Below are 26921 nucleotides of genomic sequence, written 5' to 3'. Positions count from 1 at the left end.
CTATTTATGTAGCTATAGGTAGCTAAAAACGTTATAGCAGTCAAAAGTTTTGTAAAAAACACAAAAAATAATTGAAAATTAAAAAAAAAAAATCAGATAGCATGTTTTAAGTTATTTGAGTAGCTTTAGGGGTGCTCTATCTCTGGGCTTTTGTGTGACTCTAATTTTTGGGACACCCTGTATATTGGTTGTCAGAACCCATAATTTTCTGGTGTTACTTAAAACAACTACTTCACCTAGAATCTTGTGACAATTTAATATACTTCACTAACAAATCAATTTCACACAACTTAAATATGCTTTAGTTTACTAAAAAATAAATAGCATTACACATTATGCTCAATTAAATGTATAATTTACTTTAATTCTTAATTTCCACTAATATTCTACAAATTGTGATTTTAAATACTCCAGTAAACCTTCTTAGTTTTTTTCATAACTGTACTCAAACTTAGAAATTTTTTTTTAAAGAAGTTCTTAACATTAACAATCAGTATAAAATGTTACAGGCAATTTTTCCTATAAGTATTTAGTTTATATTACTCTCAGTAAATAAAATTATCTATGTGCAAAACAACAGAGGCATATTGACTGGTATGCAACAACTTTAATGGTGTTAATTTCCTTTGTTTAAAGAACATGGTTGCATCTTGTACTAACACATAAGTGGCCGGACCTTTTTTTAAAATATTCTTATGTACAAAAGTCATTTCAGTTCAGAATGTACACAGATCCAGCATATCACATTTGTATTTACATAAAGTAATATTGAGTTGAAGATAATATATCTTAAAACCAAACAGAAGTTAGACTTTTGCTGGGGTTTATTAGTGTAAAATTATGTTTTGTACCAAATGGTGAAACATACAATTAATAAAAAATGTATCAATAAAATAAGTATGTTCAAAATCATGGATCTGATCGTATAAATAGGTTGCATACTGTACATTCATAAAAATCAAATATAAAACAAGAATAAAACTTCAACAAAATGACAGAAGTAGATGAAGAAATAAATATAAATCATTATGTAACACTTGATTGTTTACATGTTGTCAGAGAAAAGGACTCGTACAATTTTTTTCGAAATTGAACTAACGGTTCCCATTCATTACAATTTTAAAATATTTTAAATCACTGTCCAGCGTAATGTATAAAATGTATAATTTTTTATTCAATGCCCAGCATACGGTATAAAATGTATAATCTTTTTAAAATCTAATAAATAAAACAATATTCTAATGTGTTATTTTAAAAAGATAATTAATTAATTATTAAATAAAGATTCAAAAATCTGCAATGATAACTGTTTTAACCAGATATGAATATATTCCATATGTCTCTCTATCTCAACTCAAAAACCACTTTGAATAAAATCTATTTACAATATACACACTGTACAGTTACCATGATCATCATACGAAAGACTTCAAATAACACAGGATAGGGGCAGTATAAAATAAATTCTATATAAATAACTATGTACACTAAATTCTTTCATGGCAGTCTTCAGTTTCTGGATCTGAAAAAAATTAAACTAACATAAATACAATAATATAATATCATTTTTAAATATCACTTTAATCATGAAATATCAATACAATTAAATATTGAATAACATCATAAATAATATTGTAAAGGAGACACTTTTTTATCCATCTCAGACCTTGCACGATTGTAACATTATATAAATTAGAATAGAACAGGTAACCTAAACAATGTTATTGATTGGGTATGTTTGTGATTTATTTAAACTGCAAATAAGCATGAACTGCATGACTTCATCCAAAGGGGTTTACTAAACCTATGTTTCTATTAGCTGTTTAATTTATGAACAATTTATAATGCACAATTTACAAAGTATAGGATAGGAATATAAAGGATTGAAAATAACATCCATTTACATCCTAGAAACCATACTTTACTGCATAACTAAGGATAAAACAAAGAGATATACACTGCCATTACACTAGACAAACAGGGAATTACATTCCACCAGTCCATAGAAAAGCATTGTTTGAGAAAAAACCATCATATGCTGGTATGGAACTGTTCAACAAGCTACCAGATCATCTGAAAGACAACCCAGGATCTATAAAGAGAACCCCGTGATGGCTGCAAGACCACAAATACTACACACTCGATGAGTTCTTCTCATGGGATGATGAATCTTAATTAGGCCTCTCATTTAATAATAGAATTCACTTGTAAAAACTATTTGACTCTGTAACATGTCTTGATGATATTGTTAATCAAGCATTGTATATATTTTGTAATAGACTTGGCTCTGAACTGTAATTTCTGACATTTTCAATTAGTGTAAACAACTTCTAACAGCAATATTTAAATATTTATTTATACCACTCAAAAAAGATGTATTAACAAATATTTGTTTATTGTATATTCCTAATCTTTAGCTCATTAGGAGGCACGTTTAGGAATACATTTACAGAACATTGTATTGTACAAGTGAAATTTGTAACATGGACTTAGATAAACTCTGTTTAATAATGTTGATTAACCTACCTTATTATCTTCTTCTTGTCTGAGCCTTCTTTTTGGACACAGACGATGAAGGTTGTGATCCTCCTCGAGGTTTTCTTCCTGCAATAAACCCAGATAATTTCTTGTTTACATCTTAAATATTCTTAACCCTTTAACTGCCATGCCCGAGATATATTGTGCAACTCTAATTTTGTGAACAAACATCACGCCCAAGTATACTCGTTTTCATATTATCTGCTGTTTTATTTTTGTTGTATCAGCTGTTAGTTTTTGTTACTGTTGTTCTATTATGTTAGATATGTCTAGAAGATAGCTGTTCCAGTTGGTGGTGTAATCTTGTAGACATTATTCAAACTACATGGACGCCACGTACTAAGTTTCATACACGAGTTCAGGAATGGTTATGTTGATATTTTACAAACTGTTTTCCAATTTATTCATTGATAATTGTGTGTTAGTGGTAATAAGTTGTAGTTATCTGACAAATTTTTATTATTTGAGAAGTTAGAAAACATTATTAATTGTTTACTCTATTGATTAAACTTTAAATAATATTTTATGTCCAAAACTCCTAAAATGGAAAATCTACTCGGCGCTGGAGGGTCCTGATATGTAACTAAGTCCGGTGCTCGGCTACCACCACGAATCGAGGAACGTGGCAGTTAAAGAGTTAATACTGCAACTGAATAACCTAATTGTACAGTAGTGTAATAAAATTTAAAATGTTGCTCTAAGTGAGTGAATAAAATTTTACTCACAAATGAATTTGGCAATCCCATAAATTTGTTCAGACTATTATATAGAAAATATCGCACTTTATTACCCAGTTTTAGAAATTACATTTCATACTCATTTTCATTCTCAATAATTGTATGCTGTATGCCAAGAATTTGTTTCTATCTGGCTGCAATGAAAAAAAACATTGCAATATCTGGATCTTTAATCCTTTATATAGTGATATTTGAATGAGATACATCTAAAAAGATATGTCTGCCCACTCTTCGCTGTTACAAAAAGAAAACAAATAACAATCACAAAAACGTATAACTCAATTTTTGTTTGTTTTGTTACTAATTCTAAGGCGAAATTAAACAACCAACTACATTTTCATTACTTACATTACTCATAATTTACACTATATATAAAACAGTTCATAAACCAAATGTCTCTAACTGTATTTGTTTTCTTGATATACAACACATTCAAAATCAAAATTAAAATATGTAAAATAAGACATATGATTTGTATGTTAACCATTTGAGTGCCGGGGATCTCACTACGAGACAATGTAAAAAATATGCTTGAGTGCCAGAGTCTCAGACAATTTCCATTTCATTTGTAGTACCTCTATAACTTAGCCAATAATGGCTAATATTATACTAAATGCAAATACATGAACTAAACTATAACCTTTTTAACTATTATTTCTCTATTTTATAATGATGTTAGGTGATGTAAAGAACTAACTAAAACTCAGTTGGACCGCGATCGCGGTTTCGTGACGAGTAGCGGAGCATTTTTTGTTATATAATTTGTGCGTTTTTATTGATTTAAAATGTTTCTAAATTATATTAGATTTTGAAATTAATAAAAATTTAATAATTAATGTTATATTAAACATGATTTTGAAAAAAATTAAAAAAGAGCTTTTTTAAGGTGAAAAATAAACTTTAACTGAATATTTTCTGAAACCCTGTGCTTTTCAGCAAAATAAACCTCTAGCGCTTGAATAATTGTTATAATTATATTTATTGTACTGTATTGGGTTATTACACATGATTTTAAGGTGTTTTAAATACTCTTTATCATACAAGCATTAAAATTTAAAAATCAATTTTTCATATATTAGTTATTTTACTTAAAAAACTGAATTTTTATTTTGTTTCCGTAGAAAAGTCACGGTCTAAAGTGATTTTTAATTATTTAAAATTATAAACATTTTATTGTTTATATATTTTCTGATGGATAGTTCATTTATCTCTCAAACGAATTAAAACAGAGCTTTTAATGATCAAAAATCAATTAATTTTAAGTGAATTTTGTCTGAAACCTTGTGTTTTAGTAAAAATAATTTCTAGCAATTAACTATTTATACAAATTTTGTTTATGGTGCAAATATCAGGTTATTACACACGATTTTGGATTGTTTTTAAATTCTCTTTATCATAAAAGTATAGAAATTTCTACATACAATTTTTTATAATAGTTATTTCACATCAAACTTGATTTTTATTTTGTTTCCGTGGAAATTTAGCTGTTTAAAGTGATTTAATTAAATTATATAAAAATGTAATTATTAAAATAGTTTCTGATAAGTAATTTATTTACCCTTAAAAAGAAGTCAAAAGGAGCTTTGTATGATAAAAATAAATGTTAAGTTCATTTTTTCTAAAGCCTTGCATTTTCGTCAAAAACCCTCTGGCACTTTTTGCATAATCACACAAAAAATAACTCTGCACTTTTCAACATGGATTTGATTTTAATTCTGGCACTAAAAGGGTCAATTTGACATATAAAACAAACCATAAGACTTATTTTTAAATTTGAAATGATATAAAAGGACCGAATTTTTAAGATAAAATTACAAAGTAAATTTCCATTTAGAACTGTTTATTACTAGAGTAAAATAAAAATCAAGTTTTTATGTCTCTATTCAGAGAGTATTATATTTTTATTTCAAATATTTGGACTGCTTAAATGTTTTCTATAAGTTTTTTCTTAATCCTCTCGATATTTAATTTGAATACATCAAAAACATAGATTTTGTCAACTTGAAAACCTGCCTTTATTTATTTTGAATTGTTCAGATATTACAAAGTGAGAAGAGTGAACTATACCCATTGTGTTCACTTACCATTCGTCTGGGGTGGAGACTTGGGGGGTGCAACAGGTGCAGGCGGTGGAGCTTTTTTCTGTCTTCCTTTCTTTTTCTTAGGCTCAGGCTCTGGTTCTGGTTCATCTTCAATTTCGTCCTCATCTTCGTCTTCGGACACAAATCTCACCCTCTTCCGTCTCTGAGTTGCTTGCTTTGTCTTTCTACCCCCATCTTTCCCAACAGACAGTGACAGTGAAGCACTTACAGAAAAAGAAGAAGGCAAAAGGTAGGGGCTGGGGCTATCAAGGAGTTAAAGAAAAGAATATACATGGAGAATATGATGGAATTCTGAAAAGATGAAAAGAGATAGGGTAAAAAAGGAAACAGAAGACAAAAGACCTATTAACAAAAGTTTTTTTTTTTTTTTCCTCTTAGGACAAGAAGCTTGTAAATTGCACTTAGTCCTGTAAGAATCTTTGTGCTGCTTCCGGGCCGCCTCCTATCAAGATCCATGAGGAAGAATTTAGGGCACTACATCTCAAAGTCATGTCTCCCCAGAAAGGGGAGGCCAGCTCTAAACCAGCGTCTCCAGTTAAAGTAGGCAGGGGGTGGCACACCCTTGTTGAGGCTAGCAAGAACCTCTGAGGTTAGGGAACAAACCCCACCAACTCCAACAGTCATCTCCCACAGTAGACTAGACCTATCGAATTGCCCATGAACCCCAGAATCTCAAAATTTGCGGTTAGTGATGTGCCGCTCCTGGCCATCCATAAGGTTGCCCAGATTTAAGTGACACATCGGTTTTTTGCTGTACCCAGTGGTGGGTTCAACTGGAAGGTATAAACCAGCCAGAAGTGATCCCTGCTGAGTTCAAAAGTATTGTTAATAAGAAGGAATCATCAAAACTTACAGGATAAAAATACAGCTTTATGCAAGTTAACAAAATTAGATAGAAGTGTACAATTTTTAAACCGTATTTGAAATAAAAACATTTATTATTCTGTTTTAATAATTTCACAGTATTTAAAGTTTATTAATTAAAAGAATAGAATGGCATATAGAATAACAAGATCACAAGAAGAAAAGTAAGAGAAAAGTTCTTACAACACTTCAAAAGAATAGTGCTGATTTAAAGCGACGATTCAAGAATAATAGACTTCTTTAAATAAAATAATTGAAGTCGCCAATATTTTGAAACCGTATGAAATAATGCAGAAAAAGAAATAAGAATTTGAAATAGGAACAACAGTTAAGGTAGGGAAATAGGTAAATTAAGGATACAATAGTTATAAAATTACCAATCCTTAACAATAATCATAGTTAATAATGTATGTTAACTCTTTGGAGATCAACTTCCCATATATTTTAATATTTTCTATCACTAGCGAATACAGCGTTTTAGCAATTTAACAGAAGTTAGACAATAAATGTTCACAATTCCTCTGTAATATATTTTGAAAAAATGGTTAACGAAAAAAATAGCCAAAATGAAGAAATATTGTGGTTTTGCAAATATTTGACTTCAAGTTCTAATATTCCAAGTTTATGTATAGAATAAAATGTATTTAAATTGTATTTTGTGCACTTGTATCGTTTTGCTTGTGGTAACACATACAAGATCTAGCTCTTGGGGTAAAAGTTTTTATGGCCACATACAAGTACTTCAACCCTCAATACCAGGTCTCCTCAGTCCTGGACCACTCAATTTTCTTAGTGGTTCCTCTATAATCAATGAATGATTCCACTATTTCAAAGCTTGTTAACCTTCTTCTTCTAAATTTACTTTCTAAGAAAATTAATAGTGAGTGTTTTATCTCATTATTTTCTGAGCTGGAATGGTTTGAAATAGTTTTTGAAATAGTTTTTGAAATTTACAAAACTCAATAAATAATACAAATATATACTTATATTTCCAAGTGGAGCACATTATGTGTATATTCTGGAAGCCCATTTCATAATCGATAAATGTAGAGGATATACTTAAAAAATATAACCATTTGTCTGAAACTCTGAAGCCTGTACAAATATTTTTGGCTTACTTTTGTATTAGCAAATGATCTCCAAAGAATAGAATTAATAATTTAAAAGAAAACATTACAGTAATAAGAGTTGGATAGATTTATCCAACAAAATAAAGACACAGTGAAAATAATAGTTGCAGAAAAGATAGTCTATTAGAATACCTGAACAGCTTTACATAAAACAAAACATCATCACAGCAAATACATAATGTTGTTAATAGTGACACAAAGAAAGGACAAACCTGCTAATATAAAATAATATATTAGATATCAGAATCAAGTGAAAATGAATTGTTACAATACAATTCTGAAGGGTATCTGTACTTCTTTGGAAACACTTGAGACAGACAAGGGACCAAAACATGAAGCCAGCAATGGGAATGAAGACAAGAATGATTTTCAAATACCCAAACACCTTAACATGTAAATAAATGTTTTATTGGAAAAATAAACATATCAACATCATTGTTTCAACGACAGAAGAGAAGTCATTTCTGCGTTTTTGTAAAATCAAGTACAGTGTTCACACATTGTAAGTACTCAGTTGTCCAGTACAGAGAGATAAGATTATTATAAATCACAGAAAATAAAGAAATGAATTGAAGAATTTAGACAGAGTTGAAAGTAGAACAGCAGTAAAAATAGTAAAAAAATTATATTGGAGAAATGGCAAGAAGAATTTGAGACAAATGTTAGTATATTTAAGTATTATTGATATATTTCATTAAATTAGTTTTGTACCAAACTCAAGAATAAATAAATATATTATATTACAAATTTTATTTTATTATGCAGTTTTAGAGCTGTTTCAGTTATAAGTATTTAATTGGTTATTTATATAAAAGGTTTATTCAAACAGTATCCGGTGCAATATCTCCATTGATAAGCATCATGGAAAAATAAAACTCAGCTGATATGAAAATTTGTACTTCATATTCACCTATAAATGTGGAGATCTGGATGACCTAGATATTGTGTAGTTCCTTAACAGTTTTGCTTTCTTTCCACATGTTTCAGTCTCCATCAAGCTTTAATAATACAAAAAACTGGTTGACTCCCTTGACATTGTGTATGAATTTTTACTGTGGCTTGAGAAAAAAACAAGGGAATGACTCAATCAAACAAGCTATTCTTTCCCAGACTACAGTCTAAAAAACAACAGGACTATAACCCAATATGATAAACGATTATTTTGAAATGTTAAATGGTCTGAGTTTTAAGGATTTTCTACTCTCCCTTGCAATGGAAGTAGATGCTTTTTCATTGAGGTAGTCTTTGCTTACTTATGCATATATTTCCTCGATCGGGGTCAAAATCAAATCAATTATAGCACAAGAAATATCATCAAAGTAAGTTAATTTAAGTTTGTTTCTTAACGGTAGAACAGTGCTAGATATATATTTCATCAGAGGGGACTTATATAGGGAGATATTACAAGACAAACAGCTAGTTTAAAATAAGTTTCCATAACTGTTAGTCTAATTTGCTTAACTGTACATTAAATTAAAGAAATACAGATTTTAAGTGTTATTGTCTCACTAAAAAGACACAAGAAACATTAAAGAAAAGATAGTAAAGAAAGAAATATAGTTAGGAAGATAAAGCAACTTTAAGAGAAAAACAGGTGATTAAACACTTTCACTGCTTTATCAGTTGATGTTCTACCTAAAATATTGTACATTATAACAACATTTTTATATTGAAAACTGTGTGTTTATTATGGTAGAATTAACATTTCCATATATTTTCAGATGATTGTTTTGTAGTCTTTTTTTATTTATTTTGGTTGTTCAACAATGAAAACAAGCTAATTGTATATTTGGAGTTTTCCACACTGTTTATCTGCCAAGTACTGTAAAGCTGAATAAAATACAAACAAATAATACAAAATTATTTTCTTTAAACAAATAATTTAATACCAATACAAGTACAGAAAGCATGTTGAGGCATTTAAATTCTTCTAATTTTATTATTAAATTGGTTTTTAGTAATTATTTGGTTGTACTACAGACAACACTAATGGTTTATGTGAATACATTTACCAATTCAATCATACATTAACATTTTTAAACGCCAAAACAGAAAAATATAGATTTTAAAATCATGAAAGTACTGTACTTTTATGACAATTAACTATGATTTGTTGAAAAACCGCTGAAATTATATGATAATATATGGCGAGTTTTAGAGTTTGGCAGTAAAAGTGTTTAAAGGAAAGAAAATTATACAGGCAAAGTTAAAGCCAACGGTTTAGTCATTAGTCCAGAATTACACAAAAAATCTGTTTTCATTGTATAGTTTGTAAACAATCAGTCCAGTCTGTAAGTATACTGTTTGTAGGGTGTATTGTTGTAATTTAATGAGTATTTACACATATTAGTTTTTAGTATCCATTGAGCATTCAATAAACTGATTTTATAAAATGACAACTTTTGTACAACTATTGATTTTGTTTGTATGACAAGAAGCGGAAGACATTTCTACTGCACTTCATCTTTCGTGTGACTAGGACTGGAGCTGCATTACATCTTATCTTTACCGGTCAAATTGAGAATAAGAGGTGTGTCCCTCACATTTCAGGTTACTACATCCTACAAAACTGAAGGAGCCCCACCGACTCAAACCATCACCTTTACAGTACGAGGGAGGACCTGAGAATATGCTGCCATTTAAGACATAGTAGAGTCTAGCTGCTAGATGGAAATAGTAGAGACCTTCATGAAACAGCTCTGCACATGTTTGTAGGTTAATGTTTGATATATGCAGTGTTGTTTCTCTTACTGTTTGAAATTTTCTTTCCTGCTTAAAAATTTCCAAGAGAAGCTAACCCAACATTGCAATAGGCTTTTAAGAGGATGCTATAAACAACACATCGATTTTCGAGTGGTTTTAGCAATTAAAACTTAGACATGTGCTGAAGACCATCTTGTTCTGTACATTCTTTAACATCTCAATACAATAAAAGCATTGCAAAAACCCCCCAAAACACAAATGGAGATAGTTGTTTCACAATTGACCACATTTAAGTTAAGAACAGATAGGTGTGAGTTGGAGCTTGTGCCAATGGATCCTGACTGAAATAAAATAAAATATTTTAGTTATAGAGGCAAAGTTCGGACATAAAAGTTCTTTCTTCCATTTAACCTCAAAATAACAGCAGTTCCAAATGCGATTTGTTTCTGCTAAATTTATTCCTTGCCTTATCACAGAGAATAAAAATCCATTTAATTTAAATGTAACTGGAATGTAAAAAAGCAGATTGAAGGTGACACGTACCAACTTTTTGACCAGTCATTATAAGTGATGAGAGTTGGTTATTACGGGATGCTTCAAACAGTGAGGAAAAAGACTTGACAAATGCATCTGATGTAATGGGGAGTACTTTGAAGGTGAATGAGGGCTTTTTATAAAAAAGTGTATAGTTTTTATATTATAATGTTTATGGGGGCTCTCTTCACAAAATTATATTATCGAATAGCACAAGTTAATTTTATCTAATATTTTAACCTTTGTTGTTAGTGATATGCTGTACAAAACAGAAAAAGTGGCTGTAGGTTGAAACAAGTAGAATAATTTGAAGGGGGTGGAGTTGAGTTAAAGTAGACACGGAACCTGGATTATATTAACCGAGCCTAAATACTTAAGTGTTTAAAAACCTTGACCACTATTACTATAGATTTTCATCAGTTTTCATGTCATATCAATAATGTTGATCTTGTTGTCCAACAAGAGTGAGGGAGAACACAAATCAAAAGAAACAAACAAAATTGTAGTTGAAAAAAGTGGGAAAATGTAATAGTATTTACCCCAATCAAGTCACGGTAACCATCATCACCAGCAACAGTAATAATACAAACCACTGTCAATGATGCAGAATACTTCCTTTCAATATAAACACTGTGCAAAACACTTTTATGAGTTTGCAAAGTCACAGAATGCTAGATAGAATGTTACAGTATATGGAAAACATATCTCAATCACTTAGTACGACAGAAATAATTTAAGACACAGTACGAGTCAAATATTTAAAGATTGTTAAGGAATCAGTACAGAGGGAAGAACAGTATAGTATATTGATCACAAGTCAACAACAATGTAGTATTTGTCAAAGGGAACATTCCCAAAATACAGTACACGCTGAGACACCTCACCTGATATGGAATATCTTTTAACAGATAAACACAACTCCAAACGCAATGATTTTACCAAAAAGAAGCAAACGATGAGTTCCTTGTATTACTAGCATGAAAGCCGGGAATGTTGAAGATTGATTGCAACAGTTGTGGTACTGAGGGGCCAATCTGCCAGACCTTACTAAAAACAGTCTGTCCACAATGGCAACACAGAACATTAAACCAGTAAACAACAACCCATTTTTTCCTGAAACAGTTCTCATCTGCATTAAACTCAAATAAAACTTCATGCAATATATTACATTAAATAATAACCCAAAATTAAGATTAACTAAAATAATAATTTTATTGTTGTGCTGTATAGTTTAGACTTACCTTTTCATTATGAGGCTCATTAGTGGCCATCAACGTAAGAAATATTTAATTCGGTCTTTAAGTTCCATTCAGTGAATAAAAATTTTAATACTTTGAAATTTCTTTGCTTTTTATTCAAAAACAAATTCTTTACAAATTTAAATTGAAAATTGTGCATTAAAAAACAAAACTATTTCTTGTTTTTGGAATTAAAATATTTACTTTAGACAGTTAAACTTTTATAGAGAATTTATAACATAAACAGACCTGAATTGGGCATTATATCACATATACAGTAATAGATATAACAAACAGTGAATCTTTTGGTAGTTATGTGAATGTGTTTCTTCGCATAATTAGATTTCCAAGAAAACATTAAATACTGATTTTTTTATTACCTATCTTTGTAGAAGTGTTTTCGGTCAACCTTGGAGTGATACTAACTTTTTTTAAATGTAATTAGTTACAATGAGAAATATTTGAATACTATAAATCAACAACACTTAGAATTTATGGTAGCCCAATCAAATTAAATTAGAAAATAATGGTCATTGTACATTACAATGTACTTTTCATTCTCAGTAATGGTGATTAATAATTTTCATTATATCACACTACTTTTCCTTCTAAGTGTTAATAGTGTCTTGTAGCTCAAAGTGAATCTCTCCTTCCAAATAAAACAATGGTGTTCTTGATACTACAATATGACGTATCATCATCCTTCCATGTGTTAGTGCAGCTCCTGAAGCTCAAAGTTAATCAAAGTAAAGTTCTCCTTCCATATAAGGCAGTAGTGTTCTTGATACTCCAAAGTGATGTATCATCATCCTTCCATGTATTAGTGTAGTTCCTGTAGCTCAAAATTAATCAAAGTAAAGTTCTCCTTCCATATAAGACAGTATTCTTGATACTCCAAAGTGATGTATCATCATCCTTCCAAGTGTTAGTGCAATTCCTGTAGCTCAAAATTAATCAAAGTAAAGGTGTCCTTCCAAATAAGACAGTAGCGTTCCAGATACTCCAATGTGATGTATCATCATCCTTCCATGTGTTAGTGCAGTTCCTGTAGCTCAAAATTAATCAAAGTAAAAGTGTCCTTCCAAGTAAGGCAGTAGTGTTCTTGATACTCCAAAGTGATGTATCATCATCCTTCCATGTATTAGTGTAGTTCCTGTAGCTCAAAATTAATCAAAGTAAAGTTCTCCTTCCATATAAGACAGTATTCTTGATACTCCAAAGTCATGTATCATCATCCTTCCATGTATTAGTGTAGTTCCTGTAGCTCAAAATTAATCAAAGTAAAGTTCTCCTTCCATATAAGACAGTATTCTTGATACTCCAAAGTGATGTATCATGTAGTGCATTCCTGTAGCTCAAAATTAATCAAAGTAAAGGTGTCCTTCCAAATAAGACAGTAGCGTTCCAGATACTCCAATGTGATGTATCATCATCCTTTCATGTATTAGTGTAGTTCCTGTAGCTCAAAATTAATCAAAGTAAAGTTCTCCTTCCAAATAAGACAGTATTCTTGATACTCCAAAGTGATGTATCACCATCCTTCCATGTGTTAGTGCAGTTCCTGTAGCTCAAAATTAATCGAAGTAAAGGTGTCCTTCCAAATAAGGCAGTAGCGTTCCAGATACTCCAATGTGATGTATCATCATCCTTCCATGTATTAGTGTAGTTCCTGTAGCTCAAAATTAATCAAAGTAAAGTTCTCCTTCCATATAAGACAGTATTCTTGATACTCCAAAGTGATGTATCATCATCCTTCCATGTGTTAGTGCAGTTCCTGTAGCTCAAAATTAATCGAAGTAAAGGTGTCCTTCCAAATAAGGCAGTAGTGTTCTTGATACTCCAAAGTGATGTATCACCATCCTTCCATGTGTTAGTGCAGTTCCTGTAGCTCAAAATTAATCGAAGTAAAGGTGTCCTTCCAAATAAGGCAGTAGTGTTCTTGATACTCCAAAGTGATGTATCACCATCCTTCCATGTGTTAGTGCAGTTCCTATAGCTCAAAATTAATCGAAGTAAAGTTCTCCTTCCAAATAAGACAGTAGTGTTCTTGATACTCCAATGTGATGTATCATCATCCTTCCATGTGTTAGTGCAATTCCTTTAGCTCAAAATTAATCAACAAAAAGTTCTTCTTCCAAATAACACAGTAGTGTTCCAGATACTTCAATGTGATGTATATTTGAAGAAAATACCATTAAATGCCACTTTATGTTACCCTAATACTTAAATAAAGTAAACTTAAAACATTATAGGCCTTGGCTATGATTAAATTCATGCTCTAACTTCATCAAAATAATTGTATTAATTATTGCTTCAAGTAAATCAAAAACCGTTTTAAATTAAATGAGTTTTTCTCTGGTGGTCATAGTTCATAAAAATAATATATCTATGCTCAAGTCATCAAAATAATATAATTAATTATGCTTCAGTTAAATAAAAATAGATTTAAATTAAAGTTTCTTTGGTGGTCAAAGTTTATCAAAATAATATAATTGTTTTTGCATCAATGAATAAAAAATTCATTTTCAGAAATGAGCATTTCTCTCGATATACCAACTTATAAAAATAATATGGCTGATTTTCAGGTAAATAAAAAGAAATCTTCCAGAAATCAGTGTTTCTCTTGATGCTCCATTTTCCATGACAATAGTTTTTTCTGATAGTCCAGTTCATCATAATTATATAATTTTGTCGCTTCAATAAATCAAAATAATATTCCAAAAATTGCTATTTTCTTCCTCTTGCTGCTCCAAATTTATCAAAACAAAATATTTGTTAATGCTTCCAGTAAATCAACAGTAATCTTCAATAAAATAAGTGTTTCTATTACTGCTTAAACTTATGAAATAATAAGAGTTTTTAATGCTTCAGGTAAATAAAACCTAATTTGACAAGATAATAAGGGATTCTGCTCTAAGTTCATCAAAATAATTTTATTAACTATTACTTCAAATAAATTAAAAATAGTTTTAAATAAATTAGTTTTTCTCTAGTGATCCAAGTTTGTTAAATAATCGAAATATTTTTGCTAAAGTGAATACAAAATATAATTCCAGAAATCAGTGTTTCTCTTGATGCTCCACTTTCCATAATATAAGTTTTTCTCTAACAGTTCTAGTTCATCATAATATGTTTTTTTTCTTCGAATGAATAAAAATAATACTCCAAAAATGTTATGTTATTCCTCTTGCTGCTCCAAATTTATCACAATAAAATATGTGTTAATGCTTCCAGTAAATGAAATGTAATCTTCCAAAAATGAGTCTTTCTCTTGAAGCTCAAAATTTATATAATTAATAATGCTTGAAGTAAATCAAAGATAATCATACATACAGAAGGAGTGATTCTCATGATACTCCAAATTTATAAAAATAATATAGTCGTTACTATTTCAGGTAAATAAAAAATAATCTTCCAAGATAATAAGTGTTTCTCATTATATCAAATGTATCAAAATAATTTATTTAGTTAATGTTTCAAGTAAATCACAGGTAATCTTCTATGAAATGAGCTTTTCTCTGGTGGTCCAAATTTAAAATAATCTAACTTATGATGCTTCAAGTAAATCAAAGATAATCTTCAATAAAATGCGTGTTTCTCTTGATACCCAAAATTTATAAAATTAGTTGTTATCAAAATAATTTAATTAATTATACTTGAAGTATATCAAATATAGTTTATCCATGAAATTACTTTTTATCTAGAGGTCAAAGTTCATTAAGATAATAATTATTTCCCTTAAGTGAATAAAACATAATCCTTCCAAAAAAGACCATTGTTCTTGATGCCCAACATTTATCAAAATAATATGGTTGTTAATGCTTTAGGTAAATAACAAATAATCTTTCAAGATAATAAGTATTTCTCTTTATGCTCTAAGTTTATCAAAATAATGTAATTAATTATATTTCAAGTAAATCAATGACCATTTCCACAAAGTGGGTTTTTCTCTGGTGATCCAAGTTCATCAAATAATATAATTATTTCTGCTTCAAATGAATAAGATTAATCTTTCAGAAAATACTGTTTCTCTTGATGCTCCATTGTCCATGAAATAAATTTTTCTCTGGTAGCCCAAGTTCTTCATAATAATATAAATTATTTTTCTTCAAGTGAATAAAAAAATATTTCAAAATGTGCCATTTTCTTCCTCTTGATGTTCCAAATTTATCAAAATAATTTATTTGTTAATATGTCAAGTAAATCTAAGATAATCTTAAAAGAATAATGTCCTCTGGCAATAATATAATTATTGATACTAGTAATTCAAGTAATAATGGTTAGTTGTTTTATGTTCAAAATAATTTTCCGTGTTATTTCCATTCAAATAATGGTAATCAATGTTTGATTTTCAATATTAATCTAATAATAATTTTGTATTTATAAAAATACTATATTGATAAAATTCCTTACAAATTAATCAAATAAATTTTGGAATTTTTAATTTGATGTTCATAATTATATATTCATATACTTTTTAATTTTGTTGACATTAATTTTCCTTTCCAATAACAGTGGTCTTCTTCTTATTGCTCTTATATATTATTGCCTTATGTACATATAAATTTCTGTTTAAATAATATCAATGTAGTTTTTATAACCTAAATGGATTATAATAATGTTATATTACTCTATTGAAGGCTTGAATTGATGAAATTCATTTTTCTTTTAACTCAGTGTTCAATGCTACTAGTTCATTGAAGTGCAATTCCCTTATTCTACAATGCGTACTTTTAATTCAAAATAAGCTATTCTTGTAGTTCTTAATAAATTAATCATAACACTTTTCGATTTAACACATTTAAACTAAACCATCTATAGTAAAACAATAGAGATAAAAATGTAAGCATTAGTTAGTATTTAACTATATTTAAAAGGAATATTTATACAATAAAAGACATTTTGAGGCCTCTGGTAACAATATGAACTTTTTCACTAATAGGCAACAATAATATCCTAAGCATATTTATATGTTTCCATTTAAACAAAAAATGGAAACATAACATAACATTTTTTTGTCTGCATTATATATATATATATATATATATATATATCATTTTTTTGTCTGCACTATATATATATATATATATATATATATATATAATGCAGACAAAAAAATGATTTTATTTACTTTTGTAAATTTTGTTGCTGTGTTGTTATTTTTTATTATACCTTTTTGAAAACGGCAAAGCCGAAATATTAAAGGAACTTTATATCAAGAAGTCTAATAATTGATATAATAGAGCAATTCTGCTTTTATACACCCGAAGTGAATATATATATACATATATATAATGCAGTTAGTTCAATACATAGTTTACTTTTTTTACACAAAATAAACACATTTATTTTCTAATTTACACCTATTAATGGGACTCAGTGTAAAAATACATTATCACTGTAGCTTCAAATATACTTAATCATTGTTAACATAAGATAAATACAAACTTATTTTTAATTTATAGTTCATTTACACACACACACACACACACACACACACACACGCTCACGCGCACACACGCACGCACACACACGCACGCACACACACACACACGCACGCGCACGCACGCACGCACACACACACACACACACACACACACACACACACACACACACACACACACACACACACACACACACACACCACACACACACACACACACACACACACACACACACACACACACACTTTCTACCACAGTATCTTATACACATAAATTAATACTATGTTAACCCTTTCCGGGCCAGGCGGCAATATATTGCCGCCATAGATAGCGTCTGAAAAGTGCTAGGCGGCAAAAATATTGCAATATATAGTCTCCTTGATTTCGCCCTTTTCTTAAATAAATACGACGTCAAATTAAACGTCAAATTTTTTATTCCCTGGTATATTTGTAGATAATTAATATGAATATCATTTTTATTTTGGAGGTCTATGCATTTTTATTTCGTAATTGTCACGTGACATTATCAGCTGACTCGATCTATTGTTAATTCTTTATGCTTTAGTGTAATCGTACTATTCTATGCTGGATTCTTGTTCATTATTTTATTTTTTGGTTGTAAATATTAGTAGTTTTAGTTGTTACGTGCTCAGCTATTGTGTGTAGTAGTTACAATTACTGACAATTTGCGATTTCACGGGAGTGAAATTGTAAGTAGCACATTTGTAAATAGAAAAAGTGTAAATAAATTTCAAATAAAATTGTGTAAATATTTCTTGGTAAATAGTGTTTTTTATCTGTATTGAAACTGTTTATAGATCCTACAATCATCTGTTTACCGGTACATCCATAACGCGAATATTTATTTTAAGTTTCTTGCAACGTAAGAGTCAGTTGCTTTAACACTTATAAAATGTTGCAAAGTACAATTATGCGTATTTATACAAAATGTGTCATAACAAATTTATTTATGAGAGAAATAACACAAAATGTTGTATGGTTGTTCTTTTCTAAATGTACAATATAATAAAATAGCTTCCCACGCTAAAATTATTTTTCCTTTTTTAGTTATATCCAAAAATAAAATTTTGTTATGTAATCTATTAAAAACATTATTTTTAAAATTTTAAACTACTTAAAACTACATTTACATATTTTCTTGTTGATAGTATATATCTATACAAGTAATTTGGTGCAACTTTTAGGTCATTCTCTAATTTTTATGAAAAATTAAAAATTTTAATCTAAGAGACTGCAAAATTGCCAATTTTAGCCTGGCACTTTTAACTAGTTACAAGGGGATATGAGATGTGAAAAAATTTTGCAACATCTCATATTTGGTCCTGGCCCTGAAAGGGTTAAGAAGAATTTTTGGCCTAACAATTCAGACAAATTACATTTCTAAAATAATTTACTATCTGAGGTAAGCTTATAGTATATCAACGTGGTAAACACTTTGAATTCCTTTCTTTGATTTTTTTTAATGGTTCAGTTCCATAGTGGCTTCAATTATTTTCAGTTGCGTAGGGTTTGAATTTCAGTGGTATCTAAAAATATTGCATCTTCACACAGCTAAATCCAGTTGCACATTTATATAATGAGAATTGTGCACAACTTCAAATGTCCTTGCTTTAAATAATTGTTTCTACTTTCCAGATTTTTGTGTTTAGTATCAATATAAAAGTTTAAATAATGCATCCTTTATTGGTGACATCCTTATTTCAGAAACGTCAGTTATAGTAGAATGAGCCCTCTAGTTCTCATTAGCAGCACCAAATGTTTTGTTATTTTCAAAATGAATCTGGATTTTCCACACGATATCTGCTTGAAATGGTGAGTTGCAGATCACTTTTACTGCATGTCTACCATTCTTATTCTTGTCTAATCCATGTAGAATATAGTCAAATATTGAATTTATAACATAAGGATCTAATTTTCCTGATGATTTATTTATTATATGGAAACAAGGACAAACCTTGTATTTTGAAGTATTTTAAAATATAAAAACTAGTTTTGTATTGCATCAAAGTAGTTTGTAATGTTATTCAATTAACAATTACTGTAAACTTTTTTACCACTGCCAAAAAACTATGGGTAAATCTTTAATTATTTTAACTATCCACTAAATTTCTAGTTAGACTTGCTTCATGACTTTTATCATTTCTTCTTCAACAAAAAACTGATGGTTTCTACTATACATTTGTGTTATATATTGGAATGGAGAACAGAATTTTGATGATAACTTATTATTGATTTTAGTCACACTATTCAATTGATTCAACAGGAATTAAACCAGGTTTTATATCTTCCAAGATGTAAAAGACTCTAAACCTATTCGTACTAAAATATATTTTCAAAGAACATTATATGTCATGAGCTTGGGCTTTTATTAATGATTTTCTAATATTAAGTCGTTTTTACGATTTCAATTATTACATAATCAGTTAACTAGATAAGTTTACTTAATCTTATCTCAATTTATATTTAAAAACATATATTTTTATAGAGAGAAAACTTCTAAAATACTGATTAATTCCACTTTTGATATGCAGTCAGTCATATTTTCTGTTGATCAAATACTTCAATGTGATTAAAAAAATTATGGCAATTATTTGAAATAAATTAAATTTATTAAATTTAAAAAGTTCCACTTCCTTTTTTGTTTGCGATTCAGTACTAATAATTCTTTCTCTAGAAACTATATTTAATTTCATAATTGCAATATTGGTAATATGTCATTTTGTTAAAAGCAATTTAATAAACCAAATATTCTTGAAAAAATATCTACTCAAAGAGTTATATAGTTATCAACTTTTTTAATATCTTCTTCTTTTTAAATGAATAGAACTTTTCAGCAGAAATTAAAAATAAGATCTTATAAATTAAGTTTCAAATGTCAAAACCAACTAAAAAATACTTATATAAAAAAAACAAACAGTAGTTTTAATGAATTCCCATTTCCATGTGTGTCGACTTCCTTTTCATAAATCCATTTCATGCAAATCCTTTAATGACGTTATGCTGACAACACTGCAAATCTTTTCTATCAATATTTGCTCCTTAATATAAATTGAAAAACATCAAAACTTTAAAAAAAGATTTCACATGATCCAGTTTGATCTTATTTTCATACAATTAAATAGTTAATTTAAAAAATAAATGAATACATAGTGTTAATATTTAATAAAACAGCTGTATTGTGTTCATTATCAATTACTGAACAAAAAAAAAGTAGCATCTATTGTTGATAAGTCTTCTATATGATTTTAGAACACGAAGCAAGTTAATTTTACTGTGTCAGCAACATCATTAATATCTTCAGTACAAAAATTTAAAAAAAATGTAAAAAAACATACCTTCTTTTGCTTTGGTTTTTTTCTCATTAATCTGTTCCGTTTCTTTTTTTGTTGAGTTTGTCTCCTTAGTCTTACTCTTAGGTTTGGCCCTACGGCCTTTCCGCCTCTCAATAAAGACGACAGTTGGTCCAGCCTCTTCCTCATCAGGGGCTGCAGGGGCTGAATCTGGATTTGTAGTATCAGTTTTCTCATTGCATGTACTTTCACTGACCATCATACTGAGGTCCTCCCAGTGGGTGGTGCTCAGCTGATACTCCACTGGCTCATCCCGCATCATCTCCATTAGCGGTGGAGACGACATGTCCATTCCCGTAAAGAGCATGTCCGGCTGTTCGTTGTAAAAATCTGGAAATGCATTCGTGTTACCGCACTCATACTGAGCAAATAATTCATCATCGTACTGTGTTAAGATGAGATCATGAGAAAATGGCCAGTTCTGGTTTTCCCCAGTACCTTCTGGATAATACATGAACATGCTGGGGTCGTTAGGGTCAAAAATATCACCAAACGGTTGATTTTGAAAATTCTGACCATCAATGTCCGGCCATATGGGAGGAATTCCTTCAGGCACATCAGACACCTTTGTGATTTCTTCTAATAGTAAATCACCATTAGTTTTTGCATCATAAAGAGGAGATGAATGGTCGCCCTTGGTAGAGGGAGTAGCAACTGGCTCAACAGCCACTACTTCCTGAGCCAAGTCCACGACCACTTCACCTCCTCCTTCAACTCTTGAATTCACTTGATTCCCTTCCTTTGTCAGCATCGATTCAACTTCCTGGGTTTCCTCACATTCTGCTAATAAGCTCTCACTTTTCGTTCCTTGTACATTCTGAATGCACTCTTCCTTCAGATTTTCATTGATCGATAGCTGTTCAATGTTCTCTGGCCTGACTACTGCTCTCAGTACTGGCGTCTGTAGATCCCACCTGTTTGTCTCTTGTTCCTCCAGTTTACTCAATTCAGGTTTATCTCCAATGAATTTCATTTCATCCAACTCCACCTTTATTGGCTGATTGAACTCCTCTTCATCTTCTGATATAACGATGATCTCATCTTGACTCTGACTATCAGCTTCCATCTTGGGAACCTCCTTTACAAATAATCTCTCATTAGAAATGGTGTCTGACTTCAAGCTTGATGTACTGGACGTTGTATCAGGATAACTGAAACTATTGTATCCTGATGACGCTTTAGAGCTATGGACACAAGCCATACTTGAATTAGTAACTTTCTTTTCAACGACTTTGACTTTTTTAACTTTGGAGGCTTTCTTGGCAGCCAACTGAGCTAGCCTCTGCCTCTCTTCCGCCATTTGTCGTCTCTTAACTCTCGCCATGAATTCTTCTTCGAACAGAGAATCATACAGGACATCACCAGTAGTGCCCTGTACTATATCTTCAAGTTCCTTCCAAATTTGTTTGCAACACAATGAGCACCGTTTTTCACTCTGGAAACAAAACAAAAATTAATTAAATTAGGATCCAAAACAATAAGCAACACAGTTGAAAAGTTTCACTCATAATAAAATACAATCAGAATAGACTGTGTAAATATCGAATTACCTAAAACATTTCCAAAATAATACAACCTTTGATATTTTAGCTAACCTATTTACCGCCATTGTCAATATATGGATGCATGGATTTCTATAAACCCATTGACTTTACATCTTAAGAAAACTTTGAAATATGGCAGTATTGAATTTTAAAAATGATTATTTACTATTGATCTATGATTTCATGTGTTGGCATGTAAAATTAACTTGAAACTTTGACAAGAAAATTAGCAATTATTTTTAAATTAAAGCTTAAGATTTTTCATTAAATACCTTGGCATTGTCCTTACACTATAGTAAATAGACAAGAACAAAAATATGAACAAAATGCTTGTACAATGCTTCAGTTTAATACCGGTAGAAAATGGTACTTTTACCATACTAGCTTTATAGGAACGTGGACCTGGCACACAGAGCACTGCTAACTTAAGCTTTCTTTTCCTATCAGCAGAAAAAACTGGTTTGAGCTATCGAATTGTTTGTTGTACTCTGTAGAAAATATTAAATTATTATATTATATATTATATTACATATATTAAAGCTAGTATGGTAAAAGTACCATTTTCTACCCGTATTAAACTGAAGCATTGTACAAGCATTTTGTTCATATTTTTGTTCTTATCTATTTACTATAGTGTAAGGACAATGCCAAGGTATTTAATGGAAAATCTCAAGCTTTAATTTAAAAATAATTGCTAATTTTCTTGTCAAAGTTTCAAGTTATTTTTACATGCCAACACATGAAATCATAGACCAATAGTAAATAATTATTTTTAAAATTCAATACTGCCATATTTAAAAGTTTTCTTAATTTATTTATTAAAATACAAATAATTAAAGTGACAAAATGATGTGACAAAAAATAATACAACACTATTTTTGTCTTTTTGAATCAAGTTATAACAAAATGTTCTTGTCTCAGAGATTGTGAGAGTTCTTTGCTATCATATTTATTATGAGTACATGCACAATGAAGAATGTGAAATGAGTTCAGGCCCTGAGCTCTAGGTTTGAGCTTAGACAAGCCCATTGGTTGAAGATTCACTGTTTCCTAAATTTTCAAAATAAATCCTTTCTTATGTACTACGTTATGAACCTGAATTTGACCTGATAAAAAGGTATAATGATGAAAAAGCAATTCATGTTCATTTAGTACATACAACAAAAACATTCACGGTTAGGAGTATTGAAGTTTGAGTTGGTTACTTATTTATTCACTCTTGTATATTATCAAAGTGTCATTGTACAGCAGAAATGAGTACTTGGTGTGGAGGCAGAATCGTTTATGTACATGTGTTTGAAATGTCCTCGATAAAGTGTGTCATGCCATCTTTTGTAACGTCTACATCAAGGTACCCTTTTAGAAGTGTTTCTGAATAGAAGGATTTTTTGAAAGGAACTATAAGCTAAAGTAAATGGACTCATTGAAACTTGGGTGAACAAGAACCTATGTGATACAAATCCAAAAGACCAGGTCCTTAAATCTGGCTAAAACAAACACATAAGATAAAGCCTGTGTATTTCATTTCATGGGGGTTTTTGATTGCAAGGATAAATCCCCGTATCACCTTCATGGTGGCCACTCAAAATCTCTTTTCAAATTACCGGGTTTTTCCCGGTTTTTCCGGTTGAAAATTTCTGATTACCTAGCTACAGTGCTCTAGCATTATGTCGCGATTTATCGCTATCACCTATTTTAAGCTCCTTAATTTTTATCTATGTGTCTTTCGATGTGTTGACATAACATTGCATATACCTAATAACTCTCCTTTCTGTGGTGCAGACTGTAGCTCTGTATTGCGGGTCAGAGGTCTAGCGGTGGACAAACTTTCGGTACGAGACAATGATTTCGCCGGTACATAAGGTCGGTTTAGTACAATAAAAAAATAAAACAAATACTTTCACCTGAACTCAACTTAATTAATTTATCTTTTGTGGGGGAGGGAGAAGTCTAAGAATACCACGTTACTTCAAAGGAATTTGCAGAAATGCAGGGAAATGAATATACTTAAAATTCTAAGTCATTTTTCCTTTTTAAGTAATATAAATGGTAGGTTATAAAATAATCTTCCAAAATATATTACATTTACGTAAAAATGTATGGATGTATATTTATAGAGAATATATTTATTTACAACTACGCAAAGTACGATGTACGGATAAAATAAAAATTAGCGATCATCTGTTTACTATTGAAAAGCTAAAGTTCGCGCACAGAACCAGCAGACACGCTAGCGTTGGAAAATAGACACACAAAAACGAACTTCAATTATAATATCATTTATAAATTACGTTATTCTGCTGCTATGTATTTCTAAATAGTTTCATAAACAAAGAACTACAAAAACATGTTTTACCAATCGGTAATTTGAGTAATGCCGATTGTTTTTATCCACGAATAGACAGTGCAGACTCAGAGTCAGTCAGTTAGATTTCGGTCAAGGAATACGAAACAACAAGACATAAAGATCCTCATGCACATTGGACTATTTGATTTCAGTTCGAATCGTCCGAATGATAGTCACGTGTGCATAGAAGTCGTTCCAGTAAATAGTTGACCGGAGAACTGACAGGATTTCCAGCTGTCATCCAACCAATGCCGCTCTGACGACGGCATGTTAGTGTGGCTGATTCGATCGGCTAGCCGTGTACAGTTTGTAGACTGTCAACAACATTAAGTTGCGTTTACACTAGCAAGTAAAGTTGCGAGAGAATTTTGCTGTAGCATAATGTGAACAATATAAGCAATTTTACCCACAAGAACTGTCGCAAGTACTTGCTACAGTTGTATCGCTGGTTGTACCGGGAGTCAAGACGAAGTCTGTTCACACACGACAGTGATGTCTCGTCAATGTTTATAATTGAAATTTAAATAGCCGACACTGTTCTCCAGTTCTTGTAACCAATTGTCCGGCACTGGTTGCGGTAGCGCTCGCGAGAGCTCTTGCGTCTGTTTAGACTAGCGATTTTTAGTTGGACACAAAACCTAAACAATCATATGACAGTCTCTTGGGTTTGATAACAAACTAACACATCTTCTGAAGAAAGGGGATTTAGGATGTGGCAAGAATGTAATCTACTGGCGTCCAGAATGTAGCTGTAGGATACATGTATTGTTTCCCAGAGCTGCCGCACAAATACAGATAGATCCCTTCAAGTAAGGAAGGGATTCAAGCAGGATTAATATGATCCTCCTTAATCAATTAGTCCTCATCTGATGAGGATTAAGTTTTGCATTAACTCTTAGCCTTAGAAGCTTTTACAACTTCTGGACTCTAAATTGCACCAAAATGTCAGTCTCTATAGAAAAGTAGATATATTATGAGTACCCGTCGATATTGTTTGAAAAATATAAATTTCATCTTTGTAGCTTGTTATGTAAGCTCAACGTTGTTTGTTCCCATTGTTACAGTTCGAAGTTTCGCTGGAACGTCGGAATAATGTTGCCATAAATTGCTTGCATTATTGAAAAAGTTTACATTATTACAAATTGCATTATTGAAGTATATAAATGCAATTTTTTAACACATTTAGAGGGAAAGAAAAGATTATTTATGAAATATAAAGTCTTGCACACCATTATTATCTAGTTTTATTATGAGAACAGTACTTATACTTACTTGTACTTTGTACTTTGTACTTTGTACTTGATGTCATGTCCAGTTGGCCTGGTAGATGTGTAGGTTTATAATAAAAATGTATTTTGCTCTTAAACACATGTAAAACAATGAACTAAAAAGCCATGCTGCTTCAGAAAATTAAACCCATTAATTCCGAATTATAATGGCCCAAACATTGCCATGTTATTTTGAGTCTACCTATGTCCAGAGCTCAACATGCATTTATGTTAATATTGAAGTCACACCATGTACTGTGTGTTTGTACCCTGCAAACAATACTATGAAAACAATTCATAAGAACAACTGAAGTAAGTTGTTCATTGTTTTACAATATAAAGAGATAAACGTACCTTATGATCCTCCTCATTATATATGTCATTGAATTCTTCACCGAACAGGGGTTTATTTAATTCTGTGTCATCTAAACTTTTAATTGTGTTATCTCCTGCATCTAAAGTACTCAGGTAACCCTGGAACAACACAAAAATAATATGTTCATTACTGGGACAGAGTTGACAATATTAAGAACCATGCATATGAACAAATTAAGTTACAAATTCAATATCTATCAGATAAGATCTTAAATTTTGGTTTCTAACCGTAAAATCTCTTGGGATCCAGACTGTTTAAAACTGAATATTGCTAGGACATTTGATATAGATTTTTGTATGCTTATTATGCTCACTTACTGACTAAAAATCTTTTCAACTGGCTATTTATATAAAAAGAATTTTAAGATAAACTATTATAATAATTTAAAGACTTTTTTTACCTTATATAGGAATTTCTATTTCATCTTTAGTTTGCTAATCCCAGAATAAAAATTTCAAAACCCATATTGACATTAAATAATAATTAATTTACTCATTGTTTGTTTCTTTTATTTACAATAGAATAAACAAGGTCTGTCCGAAAAGTATTCCACCTATGTTTATATCTTCGCACCAGAGCACCCAGGCGACCTCTGCGGGATATGAGCATAACTAGTAGTCCCTCACAAACTACTGAGACACAAACACCTTGGGTCATGCATGTCTCACGTGTTTTTTCTATTTGTCTCATTAGTGTACTGTTGAAAATGACAGAAAGAACTGATC

The 26921-nt window shown here is 30.4% G+C and overlaps 1 protein-coding gene across 1 annotated transcript in view; it reads right to left on the bottom strand.

Moving 5' to 3' along the window:
* Nucleotides 1-231: 231 nt before the first annotated feature.
* LOC124364267 overlaps nucleotides 232-26921 on the bottom strand; it is a 64537-nt gene continuing 37847 nt past the window's right edge. The window contains exons 10-14 of the mRNA XM_046819615.1: nucleotides 26175-26294; nucleotides 20647-22096; nucleotides 5360-5551; nucleotides 2527-2604; nucleotides 232-1522 (exon numbers count right to left, since the gene is read on the bottom strand). Of these exons, the coding sequence (XP_046675571.1) occupies nucleotides 2531-2604; nucleotides 5360-5551; nucleotides 20647-22096; nucleotides 26175-26294 (1836 nt within the window). The 3' untranslated portion in view covers nucleotides 232-1522; nucleotides 2527-2530. The remainder of the gene's footprint in view (nucleotides 1523-2526; nucleotides 2605-5359; nucleotides 5552-20646; nucleotides 22097-26174; nucleotides 26295-26921) is intronic.

Source organism: Homalodisca vitripennis, chromosome 1 (genome assembly GCF_021130785.1).
Source record: "Homalodisca vitripennis isolate AUS2020 chromosome 1, UT_GWSS_2.1, whole genome shotgun sequence".
NCBI classification, from domain to species: domain Eukaryota; kingdom Metazoa; phylum Arthropoda; class Insecta; order Hemiptera; family Cicadellidae; genus Homalodisca; species Homalodisca vitripennis.
Note: the sequence above shows the minus strand (reverse complement) of the source record. Positions and strands in the feature narration are given on the sequence as shown.